The sequence below is a fragment of the Herpailurus yagouaroundi genome, unplaced genomic scaffold (assembly GCF_014898765.1).
Source record: "Herpailurus yagouaroundi ecotype Mexico unplaced genomic scaffold, PumYag 216, whole genome shotgun sequence".
NCBI classification, from domain to species: Eukaryota; Metazoa; Chordata; class Mammalia; order Carnivora; family Felidae; genus Herpailurus; species Herpailurus yagouaroundi.
In genome coordinates, this window is record NW_024412447.1 from 5,142,998 (window position 1) to 5,155,892 (window position 12,895).

At 45.5% G+C, this 12,895-nt stretch overlaps 1 protein-coding gene across 4 annotated transcripts in view; it reads left to right on the forward strand.

Annotated features, from left to right (window-relative positions):
• The window catches only part of RSPH10B (radial spoke head 10 homolog B), a 62,964-nt gene that overhangs the window by 25,535 nt on the left and 24,534 nt on the right, over positions 1-12,895 (forward strand). For 2 of the 4 annotated variants that reach the window (XM_040455862.1, XM_040455864.1), the window contains exons 8-15: positions 498-674; positions 1,997-2,156; positions 3,094-3,215; positions 5,097-5,286; positions 6,960-7,074; positions 8,086-8,165; positions 8,268-8,416; positions 11,053-11,160. In XM_040455862.1, coding sequence (XP_040311796.1) covers positions 498-674; positions 1,997-2,156; positions 3,094-3,215; positions 5,097-5,286; positions 6,960-7,074; positions 8,086-8,165; positions 8,268-8,416; positions 11,053-11,160 — 1,101 coding nt within the window. The remainder of the gene's footprint in view (positions 1-497; positions 675-1,996; positions 2,157-3,093; positions 3,216-5,096; positions 5,287-6,959; positions 7,075-8,085; positions 8,166-8,267; positions 8,417-11,052; positions 11,161-12,895) is intronic. The other 2 variants (XM_040455865.1, XM_040455863.1) reach the window with 2 other exon arrangements.

Below are 12,895 nucleotides of genomic sequence, written 5' to 3' on the forward strand. Positions count from 1 at the left end.
CCTGGGTGGTTCAGTCGGTTAAGTGTCCGACTTCGGCTCAGGTCATGATCTTACTGTTCGCGGGTTCGAGCCCTACGTCGGGCTCTGTGCTGACAGCTCGGAGCCTGGAGCCTGCTTCGGATTCTGTGTCTCCTTCTCTCTCTGCCCCTCCCCTGCTTGCACTCTGTCTCTCAAAAAGAAATAAATGTAAATTAAAAAATTTTTTAAAAGAAGGACATTCTGACGCATACTATAAGATGGATGAAACTTGAAGACATTATGCTAAGTGAAATAAGCCAGTTGCAAAAGGACAAATACTATATAATTCCACTTATATGAGGTACCTAAAGGAGTCAGACTCAAAGGGACCAAAAATAGATGGTGGGTGACAGAGGCAGGGGGTTCTTTGTCCCTTCAAATGAGTTATTGTTATGATCTATTATCTGAATTTTAAATGGATTCAGGTAAAAAGAGAAAATATTTTGAGCATTCCTCATGGAAATTTGCTTTCTTTTCAGAATGGCTTTGGAACACATTCATGGTTTCTAAAGAGAATCCCCAACTCCCAGTACCCTTTGAGAAATGAATACATAGGAGAGTTTGTAAATGGATATCGTCATGGCCATGGAAAATTTTACTATGCCAGCGGAGCCATGTATGAGGGACAATGGGTCTCCAATAAAAAACACGGCATGGTGAGTGCAGATGTGTGAAGAGTACATTTTAAAGAGTTTGTAAAGCAACTAAATTACAGTACAAGGAGTGTCATTCTCTGGTAAAGTGCATCATCCATTTTTGCATAGGATAGCCTACTGTCTTATTAAGATAACTATACAAATTTTAGAATAATTTCCAACATATCATCAATATCTAAAAGTATATTTAGAAGTTATTTTGTTGGTTTATGTTATGTACATGTGTGTGAGGGTGGTTTTGGTCACAAGTAATGGAATACCTAGCTTAATAATCTGTAAGTGTTAAGGAATAAGTGGATTTGGGGACACCTGGGGGGCTCAGTCGGTTAAGCGTCCGACTCTTGGTTTCAGCTCAGGTCATGATCTCACGGTTCATGGCATTGAGCTCTACCTTGGGCTCTGCGCTGATGGTGTGGAGCCTGCTTGGGATTCTCTCTCTCCCTCTCCCCCTCCCCCTCCCCCATGCTCATGCGTGCTCTCTCTCTCTTTCAAAATAAATATATTTTTTTAAAAAAGGAGTGGGTTGCAAGGTTGCTTTGCTCCAGCAACTCAGCGATGTTGAGGGTGTTCTTCCTCTCCCCAGGAGATGTCTCCTGTCATGCTGTCAGCTTCACTCTTATGCTGCCCCTCCCTCATGACCATAAGTTGCTGTGGCTCCAGGCTTCATATCCACATACACACTAAGTAGAAGGAGAGAAGAAACTCTTTCCCAGGAAGCTTTCCACAGATGTCTTTAGTTTGGCTGAGCTGACTTGGGTCATGTGCTTACCTCTCAATCAGACTGACTATTGGCCTGGGTTGGACAGATCCCAAGAGAGCCCCTCTTTGGTGATAGGCACTCTGCTGGTCACTAGCATGGTTTGATAAGATACCTTCTGTGACCTAGGGGTAATTGGAGAGAGCTCTTGGGACAGATGGGAAAGGAAGAGAAGGAAGAGAGAGGACTTACAGTGATGTGAGACTCTAGGAGCCTGATTCTACGTGGGCTAAGTACATATTAAAAAAAATTTTTTTTAATATTTATTTATTTTTGAAAGAGAGAGAGACAGAGTGTGAGAGGGGAAGGGGCAGAGAGAAAGGGAGACACAGAATCCGAAGCAGGCTGCAGGCTCTGAGCTGTCAACACAGAGCCTGACGCGGGGCTCGAACCCACAAACCACGAGATCATGACCTGAGCCGAAGTCAGAAGCTGACTGGGCCACCCAGGTACCCTGGGCTAAGGGCATATCTTAAAAACAAACAAAAAAACTCCAAACCTTTGAAAAAGATACAGACGCACATTACCAGTGGTTTTCCTGAACTGTCAATCTCTCTGTCTGCAGGGCCGATTAACGTTCAAGAATGGGCGTGTGTATGATGGCCCATTTTCCAACGACCACATAGTGGAGTTTCCAAATCTTGAAGTTGAGTTCTTAAGTCACCTGGATGGGTCTTCAGAATCTTCCTTCAGGAGCTGGTGCCAGGGATCCTCCATCAGTGCTGGTAGGGGTGTTCTCCTGTCAGCTGCACACAAATTAACCTGTATTATCTACGGAATCCACTCATCGAAATACATCCACTACTTTAGAAAACAAGTTTCGGGGCGCCTGGGTGGCTCAGTCAGTTGAGCGTCCGACTTCGGCTCAGGTCATGATCTCGCGGTCCGTGAGTTTGAGCCCCGTGTCGGGCTCTGTGCTGACAGCTCAGAGCCTGGAGCCTGCTTCGGATTCTGTGTCTCCCTCTCTCTCTGACCCTCCCCCTTTCATGCTGTCTCTCCCTGTCTCAAAAATAAATAAACGTTAAAAAAATTTTTTTAAGTATTTTTTTTACATTTATTTATTTTTGAGAGACAGAGTGTGAGCAGGGGAGAGGCAGAGAGAGGAGACACAGAATCCCAAGCAGGCACCAGGCTCTGAGTTGTCAGCACAGAACCTAACACGGGGCTCAAACCCATGAACCATGAGATCATGACCTGAACTGAAGTCAGATGCTCAACCGACTGAGCCACCCAGGCACCCCAAAACTGTTTTCTTAATAGGTTTTTTGAATACTCTTGTATCCTACTTTGATGGAAAATCTTTTTTTTTTTTAATTTTTTTTTAATTTTTGAGAGAGCAGATGTGTGAGTAGGGGAGAGGGGCAGAAGGAGAGAGAATATTAAGCAGGCTCCACGCTCGGTGTGAACCCTGACACAGGGCTCGATCCCATGACCCTGAGATCATGACCCGAGCCGAAGTCAAGAGTCAGATGTTCAATTGACTGATGCACCCAGGTGCCCAGGTGGAAAATCATTTTGACATAACATTGAAAAAAATTTTTTTAACTTCCAAAATCATTTCATTTTTTTCCAAAAGGATTTTAATTTACTAGTTGAAATAACATTGAAAACTTTTAACCTTGCTTTTCACAATCATCCCCTCTGTCTGCCTTTATTTGCTAGAAATTATCAGAAAGCTTGATGGCAGTGAAAGTAATTCTGTGTTAGGGTCGAGCATTGAGCTGAACCTAAGTTTTTTGCTGAATATGTACCCCAAGGAACACCAAGCAGAGGAAAAGAAGCAGGTAAAAGCCTTTTGTATTGTTATGCATTTACGTTTTAGGCTTAAATATTAATAGTCTCCAGAGTCTTGGAAGCATACAGCTGACGGTGGATCTCCTGTGTCGAGTGTCTTTTACAGGCCTGATGGATGCTTCGTGTACCGTCCCATTTAATTTGCACGGCAGACTTAGTGAACAGGCTTTGTGAGAAAACAGAAGGCCAGATAGAGGGACTCAGCGAGTAAACTACTGCCTCAGAGCCCACAAGGCTAAAGTTAGCCCTCACCCCCAGCTTGGTCTGAAGGCCAAGGCTGTGGCCACCCCACTCCACAGGACATGAATTCTGCTGTGCGTCATTATGGGCTGCTGGGATTCAAAAGAACTCGAAACCCTTAGAAATCATTACAACTCTAGAAATGCACAGAGCCAGAGAAAATTCTGTGTTCCCAGACCTCATTTGATTAACATCTGGAAAATCACATCCACCAAATGACACGTTAGCATCGTGATTCCTGCTTTGGCTGGGGCTTGGTATGGGTCTTCCGTGAAACCATGGATGAAGATGTTTGCAACACGCGCACCACTGGTGCCTCACAATTGCAAGGCATCCTTGCCCCTTTGCCCTGCCTCGTTCTGGCCTCCTCTGGTCCCGGTTCTGTGGGTCTCAAAGTGGTGACTGTCCACTCCCATCCTCCTTTCTTCTCCCGGCCAGCGTCATAATTCGGTCTCCTGGTATTACTCGCTTCATCTGCTGTCAGACTGTCATTAAAAACAAGAACTTCTGTGACTTTCTCGAGTTACAAAAATGGTACACCACACCTGTAGAAAATTTAGAAAATGCAGATAAGAAAAAGTAAAACAGAATCTTCACCCAGACAAATGTGGTGACCACCTTTCCAGTTTTGTTCTGAGCAAACGTAACTAGAATTGGGAGAATTCTGCTCCTATAATGTCTGCTCATGTGTATTTAATAATAGCCATTCAATGTTCTCCTACAATATCATTTTTAGATGAATAAACATCCACTGATACACCCAAAAAGGAGAGATTTTCTTATTTTTTTTTTTGTTTTTGTTTTATGTACATATCATTCACTTTCCACTTTAGAGTTCTTTCCATGTCAACACAGGTAGGTCTTTTAAAAAGTACAGATTTGGGGTTGCCTGGGTGGCTTAGTCACTTAAGCTCCCGACTTCGACTCAGGTTATGATCTCACAATCTGTGAGTTCAAGCCCCACATCGGGCTCTGTGCTGACAGCTCAGAGCCTGGAGCCTGCTTTGGATTCTGTATCTCCCTCTCTCTCTCTGCCCCTCCCTTGCTCATACTCTGTCTCTGTCTCTCTCTCAAAAATAAGTAAACATTAAGTGAAAAAAATATGGATTTAAAGTCCATCTTACCTCATAATTACAAAAGAAGTATCAGATCTAGAAAGTGAAAAAATTCTGTAACTTAGTTCTTAGAAATGCCTCCAAAAGTGTTTTCTTATAGTTTTTTTTATTTTTTTATTTATTTTTTTATTTTTAGAGAGTGTGAGCCGGGGAGAGGGGTTGGAGGGAGAGGGAGGGAGAGAATCTTAGGCTCCCCGCCCAGCGTAGATTGCCAATGGGGCTTGAACCCAAAGCCACAAGATCATGACCTGAGCCAAAACCAAGACTTGGATGCTTAACTGACTGAGCCACCCGGTCTCTCCTGATAACAGCACATTTTTTAATGTTATACAGAAATTGCATTTTATTGACCTGGGGATGAGCAGGGAAAATACAACATTTGCTGAGCCCTTGTAGTGGTCAACGGTAAATGCTATTACTTCACTTGTATTATCTCATTTAATTTATAAAGCAGGTGTTATCTCTCTTTTGTTCTTATTAGGTAAGATTAAGACGTGCATGGCTTTCTCTTTGTAGGTGGAATATGCTGTCTTAAGAAATATTACAGAATTAAGAAGAATCTATAGCTTCTACAGCAGCCTAGGATGTGATCACTCTCTGGATAACACCTTTCTGATGACAAAGCTTCACTTCTGGAGGTTTCTAAAAGATTGCAAATTTCATCACCATAATATAACTCTTGCTGATATGGACAGGGTATTAAGCGGTGAGTGTCCCGGTCCTTCAGGTCTTTTGGGTTAAAGATTGGCGTGACATGTCTCCATGAAACCAGTCAGGAAATGTGGAGGGAGTGACGAAGGCAAATCCCGGGAGAGACGTTCCAGAAATCAACATACCGTCTTCTCAAGGTGCTTAAAATGTACCTGAGACACTCTCGTGAAATAATGGCAACAGTAAAAGACCATCTACAGCAGGGCCTGTGAGCCAAGGTCAGCCCCCTGCCTGTTCTTATAAATAAAGTTTTATTGGAACACAGCCATGTCCATTTCCTCATGCATTGTCTGTGGCTGTTTTTGCCCTGTCATGTCAGAACTGAGGGGTTGTGGCCCACAAAGCCTAAAGATATTTACTGTGTGTCTCTTGGCAGAAAAGTTTGCCTGCCTCTGATCTATAGTTTAAAACAACCCAGTAAATTGTGAGGTCCGAAGCAGAGAGGATCAGGGAGGGCCAGTAGCCGAGAAAACACTTGAGGTGGGCTTGGGCTTGATTTCAAATTAGAAAGTTCATGGCAATAGATTTAACAACTTTGAAGGTTCTATTCCTTTCAGCCGGATTCTGGGAAGCAGGCCTTGACAACCTCAAATTATCTACTGGGAAAACAAAATGTCAGGACTGATACTTACTTACTTGAAATGTAAGTGTCGGACACAGATTTTGAGTCCATTTAGAGTCAGAGTCGCCATTAGAATCAAACGTGGCTCAGACCACGCCGAACTCCGAAAGACACTGGGACAAGGTCTCTTGCAACTTTCCTGATAAGTGACTAGGTCTTTCGTGCGGTACTTAAGTTTTAGGTGGGTGTGTTTACGCTGTTCATAGTATTCACTACGAGAAAAGGTACTCTGTCACACTCACTTCTTTGACTTGTATACCAGGAGCAAATAAAATAGAAGGTTTTAGAAAATACGAGGCGTCAAGAATGCAGTCTTGACATTTGCAACCAACGCAGATGGACCTTGAGGGTGTTATGCTAAGTGAAATAAGACAGAGACAAATAGCATAGGATCTCGCTTGTATGTCAAATCTAAAAAAACAAAGAAGGGGCACCTGGGTGGCCCAGCGGTTTAAGCATCCACCTCTTGATTCCGGGTCAGGTCATGACCTCATGGTTCGTGGGACCGAGTTCCTCGTGGGGCTCTGTGCGGACAGCTCAGATCTGGCTTGGGATTCTCCCTCTCCCTCTCTCTCTCTCTGCTCCTCTTCCACTTGAAGCTCTCTCAAAGTAAATAATGAAATATTAAAAATAATTAGATAAAAATTAAAGAACAAAGAAACAAGCTCACAGATACAGAGAACAGAGTAGTGGTTGCCAGAGGGGAGGGATCGAAGAGATGGGTGAAGGGGGTCCAAAGGTATAAACTTCCAGCTACAAAATAAGTAAGTCATGGGGATGTAACGTGCGGCATGGTGACTATAGTTAAAAATAACGGTTATTTAAAAGTTGCTAAGAAGGTCAATCTTAAAAGTCCTCCGCCAGAATAAAGGAGAAATTTTTGTAACTACGTAGGCAAAGGGTGTCAACCAGTCTTACTGTGGCGGTCATGTTGCAGCACCTAGTGAATGGCGTCGTGCACGGGAAACTAATGCAACGTTATACGTCAGTTCTACCTCGATTAAAAACAAAGTACTAGGCATCCTTTCCAATTTCTTTTATTGTAGCCAATAATGACATTCCGGTTGAAGAAATTCATTCTCCATTTACAACAATACTTTTGAGAACATTTCTGAATTACCTCCTGCAATTGGCTTACCACATCCATCACAAAGAATTCCAGTAAGTACCACTTCTGAAGCTCGGAGAGGGCGAGGCAGACCTAATCAGTCCTGAGCTACAGTGGTGCCCACTTTTCTTTGACGTGCGTGACTACTTTTACATACTCCCAAAGGGAAGGGCCAGAAACAAAAGCGTTTCACAAATATTAACCACAAAACCACCGGATGCCAGATTACACTTCTGAAGCCCCTTCCGAGGTGAGTCGTGTTTCAATGTTGAAACTTGCTCTCAGGGTTTTGATCGGAAATATTCAACACTAGTCCTTCCTCAGGCCCGAATTTCCCCATCTTTCTCAGATGGGGAATAATAAATTGATTCATCCCCTGTCAGAGAAAATTGATCCCCTGTCTTTTTTTATTTGGAAATAAGTTTTCCAGGAGTGTTGCCATGTTAGTACTTGAGTTCCTACACACCCTTCACTCAGCTCCCCTTAACAATGACATTGTACACGACCATGATGCACCTGTGGAAGTTAAGAAATTAATGTTGGTATAATACCATTAACTAAGTCATGGACACTATTAGGGTTTCCTGGGTTTTCCCAATAATGTCCCTTTTCTGATCCACGTTCTTTGCGTTTAGTTGTCTCCTATCTCCTTAGTCCCTACAACCTGTGATAATTTCTCAGACTTTGTCTTTTATGGCCTTGACGCTTTGGAAAACTCTTGGTCAGTTATCTTGTAAAATGTCCCTTGATTTTGGTCTGCTGATATATTTTTCATCATTGCACTGAGGCTTGGGTTTGGGGCAAGAATGGCGCGGAGGTGAAATGCCCTTGGCAGCCCATCACATCAGGGGGATGTGGTGTTGATCTGTCTTGGTACTGGTGATGTTAGTCCCGATCACTCAGTGAAGGTGGCGGGAGGCACGACGCTCTACCATAAACCTACTGTGTCTCCCCTTCTGTACCTTCGTGGTTCGAAGCAAATGACTAAATCCACCCCACACTCAGGGAGAGAGGAATTAGGTTCTACCCGCTGGACAGAGAGGTGACTAGATCTTTCTCGTCAGAAACAGAAGCCCATCACTCTTTCTGTGTTTTACCAAACTGATGACTGAGAACATTCACCCAAATGCCGGCCGCGTAAAAGGTAAATACAAAACCAGCAGCATTATATTGACTGTCGCTTCTTTTTCCAAAATGTAGCTTTGTAATCCTTTTTTGACAGTTTATCGTTGCATTATGTTTTTAGGCAATTTATTCAGTGGGCAACAGCGGACGCTCTATTCCATCAGCCACATCAACAAGAGCTGGGAGATTTACACGGTTTACTGCAGACCGCACGCGGCTCCTCCCCACGAGCCGTCCATGAAGGTGCGACACTTCCTCTGGATGTTGAAAGTAAGCGCTCGTGACCGAGACTGGTTTCGCATATATATATATTTTTTAATTTTTTTTAACATTTTTATTTATTTTTGAGACAGAGAGAGACAGAGCATGAACAGGGGAGGGGCAGAGAGAGAGGGAGACACAGAGTCTGAAACAGGCTCCAGGCTCTGAGCTGTCAGCACAGAGCCCGACGCGGGGCTCGAACTCACGGACCGTGAGATCATGACCTGAGCCGAAGTCGGCCGCTCCACTGACTGAGCCACGCAGGCGCCCCAAGACTGGTTTCATATTAACAGGCATTTGGGTTTTCATTAAAGAAAGGCAACGTGTTCTAACAACGACACACACATCGTGAGATCCAGGATGGGTTTCCATAACCAACAAATGTTTACTGGGCCTCTTTGGGCAGAAGCGAGTAATTCCGGGGTCTGGGAACACTGACCCCACGTGCTTCCTTCCCAGTGAGGGAAGGGCCCAGGCGACGGGGCCACAGTGTCTTTGCTAACGCAGACCTTGCCATGTAAGAGAAGACGGGGTGGGGAGGGACGCCAGTGTCATTGACAAAAATTATTATTCATCAGAAAGTAACTTAAAGAAGTTACTAGTTTAAATTTTTTTTTTCCAACGTTTATTTATTTTTGGGACAGAGAGAGACAGAGCATGAACGAGGGAGGGGCAGAGAGAGAGGGAGACACAGAATCGGAAACAGGCTCCAGGCTCTGAGCCATCAGCCCAGAGCCCGACGCGGGGCTCGAACTCACGGACCGTGAGATCGTGACCTGGCTGAAGTCGGACGCTTAACCGACTGCACCACCCAGGCGCCCCAAAGAAGTTATTAGTTTAAAAGTTAGCGAGAACACCTAGTTTAACAGTATTCTCGTGCCAACTTTTGGTAATCTTTGTTTGAATTCACGCCTGTGGGAAGTTAAATGATAAAACGGGAAGGGTCGAATACTAACAGGGAATAGGGAAAAGTCTAACGGTGTCGTATGTATACGAAAACCTGACAGCAGCCTGGTGTCTAACACAGGAAAACAGCTTTTGGGAATAGGTGAGCTTTGGGGGGTATCGTACCAGCTGTTCGTTCACTCCCCCCTTTCGTCATGGCCCCTTACTGAAGACACGAGGTCAGCTGTCCCTCTGGATTGGTCACACATCTGCTTCGGGCTGGCTGCATCCTGTCAGAGTTGATTACCCTGTTCTACTTTTCCCCGTATTTCCACTAAAGCAGGACAGTTAGAGGCTTGTATGGATTCGGGTTTTTTTCTTGCCCGGACAAAAGCCACAGGTGGTTCTGTGTACTTCCTATCACCTTGCCTCAGGAATGTTCCCTTTTAGCGATGTTCAGACAGACCAGTGGTGTCAGCACGATCTTCCATTAAAACCTAGGAGCCTTGGGGCGCCTGGGTGGCTCAGTCTGTTAAGCGTCCGACTTTAGCCTAGGTCATGATCTCGTGGTTCATGAGTTCAAGCCCCGCGTGGGGCCCTGTGCTGACAGCTCAGAACCTGGAGCCTGCTTTTGAGTATGTGTCTCCCTCACACTCTGTTTCTCTCTCTCAAAGATAAATAAACATAAAAAAAAAAAAAAAAGAACGTGGAACCTGGTTTGCATGGTGCTTAGGACGGAGTGGAGGGAGGGCCAGCATGGAGCCAGGCCTTATGAGGTGCACGTTCTCCTAATCCTGAAAAGCAGCACTGACCTTAGTGAAAATGGTGTTTCCTGGGCTGAATGCTCTCTGGTTCAGTATCTCAGAAAGCAAACCTGTTTTCAGCTTTGACGCGGATAGGGTCTTCACCTAGACTTTCAGCGAGACTTCGTGTGTTCAGCCCTACCTGGAGTGTTACTTCCAGAGGGGTCTCCGTCCTGAGTGCCCACGGCATCCGGGGTTCCTCGGTCCCCCGTCCAGCATTTCCCCACCTGTGTAGCTGGGTTGATATCTCATGTCCGGATCATCATACCCTCCATCCTGTGTTTATGCCTTTTTTTTTTTTTTAAGTTTATTTATTTATTTTGAGAGAGACAGAGACAGTGCAAGTCGGGGAGGGGCAGAGAGAAAGGGAGAGAGAGAATCCCGAGCAGGCTCTGCGCTGTCAGCGCTGGGTTTGATCCCTCAAACAGTGAGGTCATGACCTCAGCCAAGATCAAGAGTTGAACACTTAACCAACTGTGCTACCTGGGCACCCCTGTGTTTATGCTTCTAAAAACACTTTCCTTGCAGAGGGATTAGGGTAGGTCTAGAGAGGTAAATATCAATGTTAATCTAGAATGCTTTTCAAAAGGGTCGGTTTCAAAGATACTCATTTCTAGAACACCTCCTTAAAATGTTATATGGATATAAATTGACATTAAAAATATGTAACTATCAGGGTGCCTGGGTGGCTCAGTCAGTTTAAGGGTCTGACTTCGGCTCAGGTCATGATCTCACGGTCTGTGTGTTCGAGCCCCGCGTCAGGCTCTGTGCCGACAGCTCAGAGCCTGGAGCCTGCTTCAGATTCCGTGTCTCCCTCTCTCTGTCCCTTCCCCGTTCATGCTCTGTCTCTCTCTCTCTGTCTCTCAATAATAAATAAACGTTAAAAAAATTTTTTTAAAATATGTAACTATCTGTAATTATAGGCAATTATAGTTGAATTGGTTGTTTCTTTTACAGGACTTTAAAATGATAAATAAAGAATTGACACCAGCCAAATTTGTGGAGGTCATCGCAGAGGATAATCCTTTCATGCATGATGGCATTGACAGCAACTTTGAACTTGAGGTTTGTCAAGAGGTGTCACAAATAGAGCAGATACAATCCAAGAACCAAGATTAGACTGAAAGGCATTCTGACCCCAATACGTAAATATGTGTAGGGCTCTACACATGTGTGTATATACATACATGTATGTATATTCATGTGTATCTATGTAGCTATGTCTCCTTGATTATATTAGAAAACTAGAGTTAATATAAAAAAGAATATTTCAGATATCAGGAAGTGAAATCAAAAGAATATAAAACTATAGTTGATCCTTGAACAGCACCAGAGTTGGGGATGCTGACACCGCCACGCAGTCAGAAATTCAGGGATAACTTCAGACTCCCCCAGAACTTAACCTGCCTGCCGTGGACTGGAAGCCTTACCGATCACATACACAGGCGATTAATACATATTTTGTATTATACACTGTATTCTTACAATAAAGTAAGCCAGAGAAAAGAAAACGCTAAGAAAATCATCAAGGAAGAGAGAATACATTTTACACCGCTGTCCTGTATGTGTCGGAAAAGATGTATATGTAAGCGGTCCCACGGGGTTCAAACCTGTGTTGTTCAAGGGTCAGCTGTACGATGCTATTTCTTGGAGAATTTAGCGATTTAATACACGTGTATGTTTCTCTGGCGGGCCATGTGTCTCCTCCAGTGAATTAGGTGTATCTTTGGTTTTCAGCGCTCCTTGCCGAGGGGCAAGTCTCCCTCCCCAGGCTCGGTCTTTGCTTCTGCAAACGGAAGTGGGGCAACTAGTTGGTGTTTTCGGTATACGCCATACCTCCCGCCAGGAGTGTCTACTCCGTGCATTTGTGTCTCGTGGACACATCCTAAAGGTGGGGTCCGTGTGGCTCCCTCCACTCGGCTGTAACCATTTGTGTTCAGGTCACCAGGGTCCCCACGATGGCCCTCCTAGGGGTCCTGCCCAGTACACCAGTCCATGGCCCTGCCATGGCCCCCGCAACGCCGTCTCTCCCACCTCCAACACGTTCTTCCTCCATGTCCCACGTCTTCCCCTTCCCTCACCGCCGGCTCCTTTCCAGCTTCTTCGCAGGTTCCTCCTCTTCTGCCACACTCAAGACCGAGTGCCCTGGACTCAGTCCGGGGTCCTCTCATCTCATGATCTTAAGTGCCACCTTTCTGAAGACAAGGCCACCGTTGCTGTCTCCAACCCAAACCACGCTCCCTAGCCCCAGACGGCCTGAGTCGGAGTGGCCCCTCACACTCCCCTCAGCCCAGAATGTCCCACACCCCAAACGTGTGACCTCCGTCTTCCGCCAGCGTACCTCAGCCTCCCGTGAGTGGGGCGCTGATGGCCTCAGCCCTTCCGTTGTCAGGGCATTGCCACAACGACTCCTTCCTCTCCTACCCCACATTCACATCTTCAGGAGATCCACCTGAAGAATGGATCCAGAATGTGGCACCTTCCGCGCCGGCTGAGCCACCAACGGTCCCCTGGAAAGCTGCAGTGGCTCCTAACTCATCTTTTGCGTTTGTCTCTTACCTTCCTACCTCCCGGGGCAGCAATCAGGTCACGTCCCTCCTCTGCTCACACCCCCAGGCTTCCCATCTTACGCGGAGTAAAGGCCCTCAAGACGCTGATGGCGCCAACTTTCCGAGTCCTTGTCTGACCGCTGAGTCCCAGCTGCCTCTGTGCTGTCCCCTGAACACACCTGTCAGGCTCCTACCTCAGAACGTTTGAACTTGCTAACCCCCACCCCACCGTTTCGGGGGGGCTTGAATCA